General features: G+C 49.7%; 1 protein-coding gene across 1 annotated transcript in view; it reads left to right on the top strand.

The window, feature by feature from the left end:
• The window catches only part of FAM184B (family with sequence similarity 184 member B), a 127,491-nt gene that overhangs the window by 109,819 nt on the left and 2,584 nt on the right, over positions 1-15,088 (top strand). Inside the window, exons 11-16 of the mRNA XM_061191260.1 lie at positions 2,273-2,426; positions 5,858-6,021; positions 8,856-9,034; positions 10,685-10,831; positions 12,719-12,836; positions 14,557-14,661. Coding sequence (XP_061047243.1) covers positions 2,273-2,426; positions 5,858-6,021; positions 8,856-9,034; positions 10,685-10,831; positions 12,719-12,836; positions 14,557-14,661 — 867 coding nt within the window. The remainder of the gene's footprint in view (positions 1-2,272; positions 2,427-5,857; positions 6,022-8,855; positions 9,035-10,684; positions 10,832-12,718; positions 12,837-14,556; positions 14,662-15,088) is intronic.

The following is a 15,088-nucleotide window of genomic DNA, read 5'->3' as shown; positions in this document are numbered from 1 at the left end:
ACCATGGAACCAGATTCACGGGGTCTTCATTGCTGGCTCCAGTCTGCATGGGATGGTTCCAGAATGAGACAAAAGAGACAGGTTGCAGTTCTCGTTGGAGATGGCAAACATCTGGTCATTCCTAACACAGGATAGTGATTAAGAGTGGGATGCCTGGTTTCAAATCCTGGGTCTGCCACTTAAGAGGAAAGGGAGCTTAGGCTTCCTTGTGCCTCAGGTTCCTCATTCATAAAATGATGGCTAATAGTACCATACAGGACCACTGAGAGCGTCAAAAGAGATAATCCACGTAAAGTGCTTAGAATAGTACATGACTGATAAGAGCTTGTCTTAGTCTGTTCAGGCTGCTCTAACAGAATAACATAGGCTGAGTGGCTTATAAACAACAGAAATTTATCTCCCACAGTTCTGGAGGCTGGAAGTCCAAGTCTCAGACTCAGACAGATTTGGGGTCCGTTGAGAGCCTGCTTCCTGGCTCGTAGATGGCCATATTCTCACTATAACCTTACATGGCAGAAGAGGAAGGGAGCTCTCTCTGAGGTCTCTTGTGTAAGGGCACTAATCCCATTCATGAGGGCTCCACCATCACAACCTAAGCACCTCCCAGAGGCCTCACCTCCTAATTCCATCACATTGGGGAATAGGTTTCAACATATGAATTTTGGGGGTGGGGGAACACAAACATTCAGTCCATAGAAGAACTCAATTTTAAGAAGATCCACTCTTCTTACTCATTGATTCTGCAGGTATTTATTGAGCATTTACCTTGAGCTACCATCGTGCTGAGCTCAGGAAATACAAAGATGATTAACACAGTCTGCCTTAATGGAGCTCACCTCTAAGGGGAAAGGCAGCCACTCAAACAGGTTGCTTTAATTGGAGCCATGAGTAAATTGGAGCCATGAGATGGCTGCCCATGGTATTTTGGGAGCACAGGGGAAGGAGACTTTATATAGGATGGAACATGGAGAGTTGGGGGTGAAGTCAGGCCGCTTAGGAGGCCCCAAACCAGCCACAACAAGAGCAAGGCAAACAAGAGGCTAGAGCAGTTTGCCAGGGATGAGTGTCTGACTTGATATAAAATCTGGTGGCTAAACCCTGAATGGTCTTCACCGCCAAGGGCTTCTGAGCCAGAAGGCAGGCAGGGCTGACCTGAAGACGCCGGGTCAGAGTGAGAGAGTTTGGCTCCATCTTTTACAAACCTTTGCTTCAATCTCTCCATTCACATTCCCCAAGGGATAAAAAGGTCACCAGTTGGAGTTCTCTGAGCCTTGCAGCAAGTGCAAGAGGAGGAAAGTATTGGAGAGTTTGAAAAGTGCGAGACTTTTCTGTCTTATTAAATAAACTCACCAGGGGATGACTGAGTTTCCCATGAGAGGGATAAGACTGTTTTTCCCCATTTGCTGGGGAGCAGCAAAGCAAAGACACTGCTGCCTTCAGGTAGCTACCTTGTCTGCTCACCCCTAATGGGAGCCTCATGCATTTGCTGCAGTCCTATTTTTCATTGTTCCCAGGGGCTGCATGAGGGAGCGGGTAGGGCTTGGGCCCTGGGCACCACCGCCCATGGGTCACAATCCTGCCCCCACCATTACCTGTCTTCAGTCATGGCACTTCACCTTTCTGAGCTTGTTTCCTCCTAATCCTGCATCTTTTCTGTGTGACCTTGGGAAAGCTAATTCATCCCTCCCAGCCTCAGTTTCCTCACCTGAAAAGTGGTATGTGAACTCTCTGTTGCAAAAAAAAAATAGAAACTATTAGTTTCTTACTGCTGCTGTAGCAAAATTACCACAAACTTGGTGGCTTAACACAGCACAAATTTATTATCTGACAGTTCTGGAAGTTGGAAGTCAGAAATCCTAAAATCAAGGTGTTGGCAGGGCTGTGTCCCTTCTAAGGGCCCTATAGGGGAGAACGTGTTTTCTTGCTTTTCCTATAGCCAGTGTCTGTCTGTCTCCTTCCTGCTCTCTTCCTCCCAACACCAAATTCCCAACAATTGGCCCAGCTTGGAACAGGTGTCCACTCTGGTCCAGTCAGCTGTGAACAGGAGTTAGGTTCACACAGCACAAAATGGCTGCTATGGCCAGGCCATCACTGTCATTCCAGATGGGCAGGGGAGCGTTCACTGTAGCCTGATAAGCCCTCCATCAGGGAGTGGCGAGTGCTCGGTGCGGGGGTGGGGGGGTGCCCAGCACAGAAGAGGAGCTAGGCAAAAGGGACAGGTCTCCCCTCTGTGCCCACTTCCATGCCTCCTTCCTCCCACTTTTGCCCACAGGCCACAGAGGAGCGCTTGAAGAAGGAATCCAGCCACAGCCTCCAGATCCAGCACCAGGCGCACCGGCTAGAGCTACAGGCCTTGGAGGAAAAGGCCCAGCAAGAGCTCCAGGGAGAGCTGGAGAGGATGCAGGCTCAGCAGGCGCTGTTGCTAGGTATGCAGCCAGCTATGCACCCAGCAGGGTTCACACGCGGAAACCAGGGGCAGCAGGGAGCCCAGGGGTAAGGGCCAGGGTGACTCTCCTGGCTCTGATGCCAACAAGATGTGAGATGTGGGACAGGTTGCCCTCAGCCTCATTTTCCTTTTCTATAAAGTGGAGTTACACTTGTCCTTCCATCATAGAAGCATTGTATGGATTTGATGAGATATTAAATATAAAATGCTTAGCATATAGCATGAGCCCAGTGAGTGCAGATAATATCATCGTTATTACTGAACATAAGCCAGATCTCTGAGCCTTCGTGAGAGTTTCATGAGATAACCTCAAACGCTCATTTCTGAAGATTTCTGCAAATTTGGGGACTTAGGCCCCCAGGCTCCTGGCTGTTCCCTGTCCCCGCATTATCCCCAGCAGGAAACTCACCTCCTCTTCAGTTTCCACAGCAAAAACCTGTCACACAAAGCATTCTGGAAGTTTCCAGAGGCAGTAAAGATCCCAAAGCTAAATTGCCTGGGCTTGAAGTCTGACTCCAGTGCTCACTAGCTGTGTGACCTCAGGTGAGTTGCTTAACTGCCCTGTGACGCAGTTGCTCATCTGTAAAATGGGAATAATAATAGTATCCACCTCATTGGGCTGTTATTAGAATTATGTGAGTATATACATGGGAAGAATAGAGGCTGGTACACGGTAAATGCTATGTAAATGTTCACTCATTATTGTTGAATATTCCAACTTTGCATGGCTGACTCTAAGGGCCTCTCTCCATTTTTGTAGATCATCTCTCTTCCTCATTTTCTCTTTTACTCTCATCTTCTTTTTCACTCTTAAGAGCAAAACCAATACCCTCCTTATTTCATGCCTAGCATTAAATACCATATTGACCTTTTAAAATATTTCTTCAAACCCAGACAGGGCTCTCCTTAAGAGAATTCTGGGAAGAGCATTTTCTTTACCTCTGTAAGTGAATAAGTTCTACCTGCTGCTTGGTTGAGTTTTCATTATACAGTATGTCCTGTTCACTGCATGTCAGCATGTCAGCTCTGCACGTTTCCGGATGAAGGAGAGAGAGAGAGAGAGAGAGAGTCCCACAGATTTCCTAGTTAGCAGCTACCCTGGAATGAGGCGGCCGCGTGGGAAATGCTAAAGTTAGCAGCACCTAAAGGAGACGCATTATACAAGATAAAACCTGGGTTGTACCACCTGTCTCAGGAACAAGACTCCCCAGATTGAGATCAGGCTGGACACCCCTGGTGATTTCAACACCCCACAGCAGCCATCCCTGCTGCCCCTTCCCTGGCCCCTCTGACCCCACAGCAGCCCGGTCCTTACCTGGAGGAAAGATTCAGGAGAGACCCTGGGGACAGACTGGGATGCTCAGCACAAGTCCCAGGAAGAAGGGGCTTTGTGGACTCTGTAATGATGATAGCAAATTGTAGGCTTTGTGGGTGGCATTGGGTGGGTGGGGGCACGGACCACCACAGGTGATATTAAAAATTCCTGGTTACTCCTATTCCAGCATCTGGAGAGACACACCTGACCTGCAGTATAGGTCAGTGTGTGAGGGGCAAAGAGTTTGAGTGTCCACCAGATTACCTGGCATACTGGGGTGGGGACCCAGACATGCTGGATGAATAGGTGGATGGGCAGGTGGTTGGGTGGGTGGGTGGATAGATGGATGGATGAGTGGACGGATGGATGGTGGGATAGTATGAGAGAAGAGGGGCAGGTAATGAATGAACTGTCTGTAGTTCCTGCTTTGCTAAAGGGTTTAATTGCACATATTTTTGTGATAAAGGATTTCAGAAATTGGGTTGTGTTTAAACTATAGAAATCACTATAATAAAATCCTAGAGGAGAAGGAAGATGATCAAGTAAATTTTTCAACATAATAGCATCAGAATACATTAAACTTTTATATGTGTTTAAATACTGTCCTTCTCAGAGAACCTTAGTAAACTTATGGGAAATCTTTTACAACTGATACGCTTTCACAATATCATTAATTTTCACTCTAAACATCATTTATTTATTTTACAAAAATATGTTGAGTACTTGCTTTGTACTACGGCCTGTACTGGGTATCTTATGGCCTCTAGGATTATTGGAACAACGTTTCAAAAGTAATTTGCAATAACTAAAATATGGTCTCGGAAGTCCATAATAGAAAATAAAGTATCAAATTTACTAGCACTTGAAAATCACCTTCTCTTTAAAAATTTATAGCTCGGACTTCCATGGTGGCGCAGTGGTTAAGAAACCGCCTGCCAATGCAGGGGACATGGGTTTGAGCCCTGGTCTGGGAAGATCCCACATGCCGCGGAGCAACTAAGCCCGTGCGCCACAACTACTGAGCCTGCACTCCAGGGCCCGTGAGCCACAACTACTGCAGCCTGCGTGCCTAGAGCCCGTGCTCCGCAACAAAGAGAAGCCACCGCAATGAGAAGCCCATGCACTGCAGTAAAGAGTAGCCCCCGCTCACAGCAACTAGAGAAAGCCCGCGCACAGCAACAAAGACCCAATGCAGCCCAAAAATAAATAAATAAATAAATTTATTAATAGCTCACTGAATAGTGTCTACTCCATCAGAAAATACTCTTTTTGAAATGATTGTTTTCTTTGCCTTTTGATCATTCTGGTAAGTGTTACACTATCAGAAATCACCTACCATCCTCAGAGGAGAAATTCGAGTTTCTGGCTGTACTGGTCCCTGAGTGAAGGAGGGCGTGTACATTTCTCCTGAATGATTCTGGTTTTAATCATGATCCTGTTGGGATGACATGCCATCTCCCGCCTTCACAATCCAGCTGGGACCTTAACATCCATGAGAAGTAGAACCTGTGAATGTTTTGTCTCCTTAAGTATTGGCACAAATGTCAACACTTCCGATTTGAGACCCGCACCCCCAGAAGAGGCCACTGGGTCATTTGCTAATTCCCTGTTCTTAGTTTTCTGACTTGGTGCTGAGGCCAAGTGTTGCCTCGGGGTTCAGCTCTGGACCCAGGCTGTCCCACCCTAACCCACCACCCGTCCTAACTAACCAGCAATGGCGAAGCAGGTGGTCCCAAGGGAAGATGAACCACGGGAAGTGTTGAATCCCGACTCTACCACTTATTAGCAGTGTGGCTCTGGGCTACTTACTCAGCTTCTCTGAGGCTCTGTTCCCTCGTCATAAAATGGGAGGGATAATGCTGGATAGGATAGTAGTAGGGCTTAACTGAGGACAGTTTTCAAGGGTTTAGCACATTTAGTGCTCTGTACATGGTATTGTTGTTACTGTTCTCTTGAGATACGTAAGTAAGTTTGGGGAACTCGAACCAGCGCCTGCAGCAGCTCCCCACTCCAGCCCACCCCAGAGCCTGTGGTCCCTGCAGAAGAGGCTTCGGCCTCACCGTGCCCCTGACCTTCCGCTGCTCTTCCTTTTGCAGAGTCCCTGAGGCAGGAGCTGGCGGAGCAGCGGGCTGCCTGCTCTGAGCACCGGAAGGACTTGGAGGCGCTGCAGGCGGAGCTGAGGGCCCTGGGCAGTGTGGCCAGGCGACAGGCCATCACCCCGTGTCCAGGGGACAGCGAGGACCGTGCCGGCACTGCAGAGGTCAGCACCCCTGCCCTGCCCATGCCACACCCTTCTTGGAGCAGTGTCAGGGAGAGGCTCTGGGTGCTCGGTCACCCCCTGTCTGAACGGGGGAAGAGCCTCTCTTTCCGCAGGCCTGGGGGACACTTGATGAGCCTGCAGGCTCCCATCTTTGGAAAGCAAAAACAAGTTTTAAGTGCAGCGTGTTATTTTAAATTCAGATGCAATGGGATCTCAGGGTGGTGGTGCCAGACAGGGTCCGTCCTGTAGACCTGCAGAGGGTTTCTCAGAACACCTCCCCAGACAGACTCCCTGTCTAGACCTCTCTGTTCCTGTGAGGCCAGGTGAGCTTGTCACCAAAGGTCAGTGCTGACTCTTCTTGAACTTTCTGGTCAGACTTGGCCCATCGTCCCCCTCCTTGCCCTCCATAATTCCTACCTTGCTGGGTAGCACAGGGACCTCCTAACAACCCAGGCATCTCTCCCCAGCCCACCACATATGGCTTCAGGTATTCATCTAAAGTGCATCTGTGTAAAGCCTTCAGTGGCTCCCTACTGCTATGAGAATAAGCTCCCAATGGTCAGTCTGACATTGAAAAGGCTTTACCCACTGGCTGCATATACCCCTCTGCTCTAAATGCAGGCTCTGCATCCTGCCTCACTGCCTTTGCACATGCCCTGCCCCCTGCCTGGGACCCCTTCCTCCCTCTTCAGTGCCCAGCTGATCCTTCAGTGCCCAGTTGATCCCTCCATGCTGGGGGCCTCCCCTCCACACCCGTGACCTCTCTACCCTCTGAGCTCCTGGAGCGCTTCCTGTTGCTGTAGCTCAGCTGGCACCCGCCTCTACTGCCTGCCCTGTTGGAGACCCATCACTTCATGGACGCCCTTGTTTCCTCGCCTGGACTAGGCATCCTTTGAGAACAAGCCATGTCTGCTTCATCGCATCCCCCAGCCCCACCCCCAGAGCTTGGCACACAGCTCTGCACACAGTAGAGTCTCCACCAGGGTGTGCAGACGGCCACGATTAGTTGGTGTCCCAGCCGTGCTGAAGATCGCAGGAACATGGGGATGGTTCATTCCAGATTTTTCTGGTATTGAGAACCTGAAGACAATTTCTGTGTTTAATGAGAATTATTAACAAATGATGTATCACGATGAGTTCAGCTCAGTTGGTAAAGTCTAGCAGAGGGAAAACAGAATATGATCCATTAAATGTTCTAGGTTGGTGGGGGCCACCTGGACCTGTGGAAGGAGATAGGGGAAGTGTGGGATGGTGACAGCTGGTGGCTGGAGGGCCCAATATTGGGCCCTCTGCAATGAATGACAGGCTTGCCTGAGGGCTATGGATAGAGACCCGGGCTGGGTGGATGAGATGGGACCTGGTCATCCACATCCAATCCTCACCTCCACCTCACTGGAGGGAAGCCCTGAACCCTCCGGGAGGAACAGCAAGGCCCTGGGTGATATCCCACACAGAGAAGAAGTATATCCACAAGAAGGAACAGCCCCAGGCAGCAGGAGTGAAAGGGGGGTGCAATGTCAGGATGCATTCCCAGGGTGGCCACCACTGCAGGTAAGTGGTGTTGCATCCACTGGGATCTTCTGAGGAGCCCCATGAAATAATTCTCAGATCTGTCGCAGCCAAGTACAGAGGGGGATGCACTTATCCGGCAGCTTCTCTCTCCCACTAGTCAAGGGTGGCCCCACAGGACTTTAACCAGGCTCTTCAGGTCATGCAGGTGTGAGTGCCGGGTGGTACCCATGGGCATCCCACACTATGCAAACCCCAGGGCTGGAAGCAAGAGGTACAGGGCCTGGGCCACACATGCTCCCTGTGCAATGCTGTTCAGTCTTTGGAAGGGACAGATGCACAAACCTTCAGGCACGTTTGCGTGGACTTGAAAACTGCTACATTCACTAATCGGGGATTAACCCTGACCCCATTTAATGGTGGATATCAATCTTTGTATTTCTGTCTGAACCATTGACATTCAAGCATCATTTCGCAGCAAGCATTCATTTGGCACCTGCTGAATCCCAGCCACTGTGCTAGGTGCTATAGGATTGGGAAGATGAAGAGGAGATGGCTCCTTCCCGGAACAGCTGCTGGTCTGGTGGAGGAAACCAGCATTTCAACAAATCAGTGCACTTCATTATAACCTCTACACGGAGAGGATCTAGCTCTCAGAGAAGAGAAAGCTTGTCTCCTCTCCCCTGAGGGGTCGAGAAGGCATCACCAAGGCAGGAATGGTTGGCTGTGGAAGGCACCCTAGGTAAAGAGACGGGCAAGGGCAACTGCGGGGCAGTGGATTACAACTGTGGTGGCCTTAGAGTCACCTGGGAAGCTTTCTCAAAAGACACAGGGTTGGGATGTACCCAGACCCACTGTATCAGAATCCTGTGAGGTGATGTGACAGATGGTTATTGTTCAGCAAATATTCACTCTCCCCTTCCTCTGCCCTGTGTGGTTTCGCCCCAAATTCACATGTTGAAGCCCTAACCACCAATATGATGGAGTTTGGGAATGAGAGACCTTTGGGGGGTAATTAGTGAATTAGTGTCCTAACAAGAAGAGACTCAGAGACATCCCACCCCCTCCCCACCCCCACTCCACACAGGTGCAGTGTTGGGTTTGTTTTAATTTAAGCCACATTCTTGGCTCACCAGCATTGTTAGACTTTTTGAGGGCCACATTTGGCCAACTCTCAAAGCAGAAAACTTTAAGAGACTAGACGTGAGCTCCTGAATCAGGAGCCCGATTTGGGTTCCAGGCTGGGTCTTTGCCGCGGCACATCTCTGGCCCTTGTCTGCCATCGCGCCTCCTGCAAACGGCTCTTCTGGCTGCTTTCTCCCTAGGAGGGGGGCGGTCCGGGCCAGGCGGGCTCCCCGACGGGCAAGGGCGCCGCCGAGCAGGAGCCAAGCGAGGGATGCGGCCTCTGGGAGGAGAACGCGCAGCTCAAGGAAGCCGTGCGGCGGCTGCAGGCCGAGGTGGAACAGCACCGGCAGGAGGCGCTGCAGCTCCGCGACCAGCGCAGGTAGGTCTGCGGGTCGGAGCTTCTCTCCTCTGCCCCTTGGTGAGCCTCTGGGGTCTAAGATTAGGTTGCACCCTCGGCGTCTTCCCAAAGGAAGGACTCCCTAGTACGCCAGCACTTCACTGATGTTAGTCCTTTGACCCATGGAAAGTATCAGTGGTCGAGGAATTCTAGATCTCAAAACTGCCCAGGATTAGCCCTGAAATGGGGGGGGAGGGGTACCCTATTTCCCTACAGATCAGGGAATTTATGGAATCAAACTTAACGATGCCACAAGTATCCTCAAAACTAGCCTTAGGGAGTCAGTGCAGTGGAATAGTTAAGACAGTTCTGTGTGCTCTTAACTAGCTGTGTGACCTTGGGCAAGTCTGCTAATCTCTCCAAGACCCTGCCCTTACCTGTAAAAGGTAGAAAACACCACCCCCTCTCAGGGCTGTTGTAGAATGCAGTGAAACGTATAGGAAGATGCTTAGCACTGACCCTGGCACTCAGTAAATTGTGGTGGCAACTCTGATTTCCTTGTCCAGGCTGGATAGCCCTTTATCAAGTCCTGAATTCATGGCCTTTTTTTCCCTGGCTGGAAAGTTTATAACTACAACTTTAATTTCATTAATAGATATAGGACTTTTCAAGTTATCTTGTTTCTTCTTGAGTGAGCTTTGGTAGTTTGTATCTTTGAAGGCATTTGTCCATTTCATCCCAGAGTTTGAATGTTCCAGTCCCCGGCATAAAGTTCAAGTGAAAGTAGGCCTGAGGCTCATCTGAGAAACAGCCATGAATCCACCTGGCCAAGGTGGAGCACCTTAAATTCAGTTAGGGAGTCAACAGGTGACACTGGAATAAAGAGACTGGACCAGAGTAGGGGCTCCTAACCATTTCCGATTACAGCCCCCTCCAGGTGAGGAAAACGATGTCCCTCTCCTGGAGAAGGATATCATCACACAAAAATATGCATGTACTTTCAGAAGATGTCAGGCTCCTGAGGCTGCTCTGAGGATCCCTTAGTGCCCCACCCCAAGGTTAAGAAAAGTGATAGCTGATGGTCGAACATACGCTTTGTGCCACGGGCTGTTCTGGACATGGATTAATGTGGTTCATCCTTTCAATAACCCTATAAGGTAGCCACTGTTGTCAGATGGAGAAACTGAGCAAAGCGTAGCTCGCCCAAAGTCACGCAGCTAGGAAGTGATGGGGGAGGCCGTGGAGGGACGCAGGCAGCCTGGCTCTAAGCGGTGGTCTCCTAATCCCTCTCCCATCCTGCCTTCCCACCCTGGACCGCTGGTCTCCCAGCTCTCAGAGTCCACAACGTTCAGTAATTCTGATACAGAATCTCAGCCTCCAGGCCTACCCACCTCCCCCAAGTGAAAGGGGTGCTTTCTGGGACTCCTCTCCTGAGCTGTCCTCCACCCCTTCCCCCAGAAGGCTGCCCTTTGTGCTCAGGTTTCTCCTTCATGGAATGCTGGGGTGGAAGGTGCTGAGAAGGGGTTCCACAAGCTGGACCCCACAACTCAAAGACCCCGGATCTCCTTCCCACTGTGTCCTGACCTTAGATTCTGCAGGCCACCCAGCAGAGTGGGGAGAAACTCCAGTGCCCTAGAGGTTCAGTCCCTAGAGCCTGGACAAGCCCAGCTGTGCTTCCACCCCGCCCCACAGGCTGCTGGAGGAGGATCAGCAAGCCCAGCGGGCCCGGGAGGTGGAGATGCTACGCCAGGAACACCGGAAGGAGATGCAGGCCATGGTGGCCGATTTCAGCAGCGCTCAAGCGCAGCTCCAGGCCCGGCTGGCTGCCCTGGAAACCGAGTAAGTGAGGCCTTGGCCCCAGGTTGGGAGGGACTAGTAGATGTACCATTTTATTAGGGGGACCAACTCATCCTAGTGTCCCCAGGACTCTCCTAGTTTTAAAACTAGAAGTCCCGAGTTCCGGAAGCGCCTCAGTTCCAGGCAAACTGGGATGGTTGCCCACCCGTCTTTTTATGAGACTGCATTCCCGTCTTGTACAGGGTACTGGGAATCTGTGAGGAATGAGCATGGTTTGACCCTCACACACAGAAGAAGATCAGGGCTGCTTTTTTATGAGCATTTCCCCCTTCTAATGTGCATCATCTCATTTAATCTTCACAGCAGTTCTTCAAGGTGGAAACCATTATTCCCATGGATTGATTAAGAAAGCAAGGGCCCCTTGTGCAAGCATTCATTTATTCATTCAGCAAATATTTGTTAAGGGCCTACTGTGTGCCTTGCACTGTTTTAGGCTCTGGAGTTACAGTGGGAATAAAACAAAGACTGTGCTCTCATAGCACTCACAAATTCTAGATGGGGAGTCTGACAAAGAAATAAGCAAACAAATATTTAACTTCATATCAGGTAATGAAAGTACCTGAAGGTACTAGAAGGAAAACAGGATCAGTGTCTAGAGTGCCAAGGGTGGGCAAGGAGGTGACATTTAAGCATAAAGAGGTGAGGAAATGAGAGAGCCATCTGGACGAAGAGCATTCCAAGCAGCCAGAACAGCAAGTGCAAGGGCCCTGGGGCCCGCTTCCCAAGACCAAACAGCCAGAAGGCTTAAGTGGAATGAGTGAGAGAGTGATGATAGGAACTGAGGTTGGCAAGGTAGCTGGGAGGGGTGGAGGAGATGCTGCACTGAGCAGGAAGGGGTTTGGGTGTATTCGGATGGAGTGCACTGGGAAGCCCTTGTAAGGCTTTGAGCGTGACTGACATGGTCTGAGATACCTTTTAACAGGGTCACTTCTGACTGCTGAGAGGAGAAGAGACTGGGAGATCGGGGTTAGTGACAGGGAGATGAGGTCAAGCAGCACTAAGTAAATTTAAACGTCACCTGTCTGACCCTTAACTTGTGCTCTTAAAAACTGTCCTCCACTGGCTCCAATACAAAGCAAATCATCCAAAATCTGGAGTGGAAGGTTTTACCAGCTACCATCTAATGGGTACTTAGCACGTGCCGGGCATGCATTATCTCACTGAATCCTCACAACCACCCAGTTTCACGCCCATATTAAAGAAGGAACTGAGGCTCACGGGCAAAATGCCCAAGATTACATAGCTAGAAAAAAGCAGAGCTGGGATAAAAGCCCAAGTCATCTCACCCCAAAGCCCTGGCTTCTTATCAACTACAGTCAGTAGATCACCGGCAGCCCTCACCCTCTCTCCCCCACCATCCGGAGGTTATTTCTCTCCAGCTTCACACTGAAAGGGCGGTGGTACCAGCTGCCCCGCTGCTTTGCAGAACTAGCTCATGCTATGCTCTCTGGCTGCCAGCAGGTGGGGCGGGAGCCACATCTGTATTAGCATAACCTGCTGGCCTTGGCGTGGGTGGGGACATTTTCTGGCTGAGGCCTCTCCTCCCAAACTTCGCTGGTTCTTGAAGCCCCACTGAATGTGGCATCCGTGTGCACACACAGGCCTTTGGTTCCTGGGCCCTACAGAACCTGGGGGAACTGACAAATGTCAGACTGGGAGTTGCAGTCCTGGGGTCCACCTGGAGCTCTGCAGCCAACTCACTGGGTGGCCCTGGGCAGGCTCTCTGGGCCTCAGTTTCCCCTTTGGTGAACAGAGAGTGGCCGGCCAGGCCAAGCAACATAGCAGCGTCCCCATCACACCCACCTCTTCTCCCTCCTTGCGGTTGAGTCATTGCAGCACGGTGGCTAACTGCATGCCTGCTCGAAACAGACTGAAAGATTCCGGAGAGAAGCCAGGGAACGGGGAGTCGAGGCCGGAGGACGTTCAGCTCATAGGCCATCTGCAGACCCGCTTGAAGGAGAGGGAGGAGATCATCAAGCAGCTCACGGTGAGGCTGTCCGGGGTATTCGCTTTAGCCTAGCACTTCCATGGGTGCCTAAAACTGTAATCCTGATAACCCTAAAACCACCTTACAAAAGGTCCTTGGTTATTTTTCCCCTATTATATAAAAAAATACATGCTCACTAAAAAAAATTAACACAGGAAAGTAGAAGGCAAAAAAAAAAAAAAAATCACTCTCAAGTCCCACACCATCTGCCTGATGTTGGTATTGGTTTGGTTTTTTTAACCTACAGCATTTGGGAAAATCTAGAATGGTTTGCACCTCACACTCATGTCTCCTCACACTTTAACCATTGCTTTAGGCTTTTGCCCAGCCTTCCTGTGCTCCAAGCTTTGGTTGAAAGTTCTCTGTAAGCCAGCTCCCAGTGGCTCACGTTCAGCTCTGGGGACTTTGGGTGATGCACTCGCTCCTGTCAGCGTGGCCCACGCGGGTCAGCTAATTAGCCACATCAAAAGTCCAGCCTCTTCCCGCCATCTCTACCTTCACCACCTTGGTCCAGGCCCTGCTGCCTCTCATACATGATGGAGAGTCCACTGGTCTCCCCACTCACTCCAGCCTCACCCCACTCTGTTGACCTCACAGCGACCAGAGTAATCTTACAAAAACGTAAGTCGGACCACAACATGGCTCTGTTCAGCACCTCCTGTGGCTCCCTGTCCTTCTCAGAGTAAAATCCATGGTCTTATGGTGGCTTACACAGCCACACATCCTCCCACAATACACATGCACACTTGTATCTCACGCCCATCCTTGCACCCTCCTGCTTCCCAGTCACATTGCTTCATGTCAAGATGAAGAGGAAAACTTAACCACCAACTGAAAATTAGATGATACTAATAAGGAATCGCTTGTTTGCTAAGTGTGACAAAGGTATTGTGGTTATGTGTTTTTTTAAAAAACAGTCCTTATCTCTTAGAAACACTTATCAATGTTTTTTTGTTTTTTGGCTGTGTTGGGTCTTCATTGCTGCACGTGGGCTTTCTATAGTTGCAGCGAGCAGGGGCTACTCTTCGTTGCGGTGCTTGGGCTTCTCATTGCGGTGGCTTCTGTTGTTGTGGAGCACGGGCTCTAGGCGCGCAGGCTTCAGTAGTTGTCGCACGTGGGCTCAGTAGCTGTGGCTCGCGGGCTCTAGAGCGCAGGCTCAGTAGTTGTGGCGCACGGGCTTAGTTGCTCTGCAGCATGTGGGATCTTCCCAGACCAGGGCTCACACCCGTGTCCCCTGCATTGGCAGGTGGATTCTTAACCACTGTGCCACCAGGGAAGCCCTCAATGTTTTTACAGATGAAATTATACAACTGGAACTTGCTTTAAAAACAATACAGCAGCAAAGAAAAAAGTGGAGAATGACACAGGTAAAGATTGGCCATATAGTGATTGTACCTGGGTGTTTTTCTTTGTCTTAATAACCTTCTGCAGTAGATTCTGCTCAGATCCTAAGAGCACCTGGATCTCTGACTTCCCTAAGGCATTCCAAAAAAGCTCACCCTTTCCTTCACAAGGGGATCTGGGGACACAATGGCCCCAGAAATAAAGGTGCTTCCTCAAAGCTTCAGTGGGTGGCAGCTTGAGTCCCACTGACTTCCCCTCCCTTCCCTGGTCTTTCCTCCTCTCTGTAGTCTGCTCTCACACAGCCATCTTCCTTCAAATTAAACTCAGTGTGCTGTGTAGTTAGGCTTATTTAGACTCAGTTGTATTGTTTTTCCAGGAGGAGAGAAGATTTCACTATGCAGTATTCCCCAGCGCAGTGTCCCATCGGAATCGGTCCTTCTCTTTCAATCCTCGCCCAGGGTATTTGACCCCTTCCATGAAGGTAAATTGGTCCTACTGGTTTCAATGCATTACATAATTCTGCTGGCTTTGTCTTTCCCAAAGGTAATGGCAACTTATTTATCAATTGTCCGGCATTCATTTAGAGGAATATTCATTGAAAATAAGACCCCCCAGGAAATAGTCCAAATTAACAACAAACAGTATTTATATCTGGCTAGGCAGATTATGTGTGTTTTTTTTTTTATGAGTTTTTTGAATTTTCCAAACTTTTTATATATAAATGTGTCACTATTAATAATGGCTATATCTGGGTGATAGGAAGGAGAGAGAGAAGAGCAGGAATCCTTCACTGCAACTTTTTTTCCTTTTATAAAAATTTTTGGAATTTATTACAGTGAGAATATTCATATCCAAATCTCTCATCTGCCATCACAAAATCCTAAAGTGCTTAAAAATTTGTATTTTTT

The sequence above is a fragment of the Eubalaena glacialis genome, chromosome 5 (genome assembly GCF_028564815.1).
Source record: "Eubalaena glacialis isolate mEubGla1 chromosome 5, mEubGla1.1.hap2.+ XY, whole genome shotgun sequence".
NCBI classification, from domain to species: Eukaryota; Metazoa; Chordata; class Mammalia; order Artiodactyla; family Balaenidae; genus Eubalaena; species Eubalaena glacialis.
Note: the sequence above shows the minus strand (reverse complement) of the source record. Positions and strands in the feature narration are given on the sequence as shown.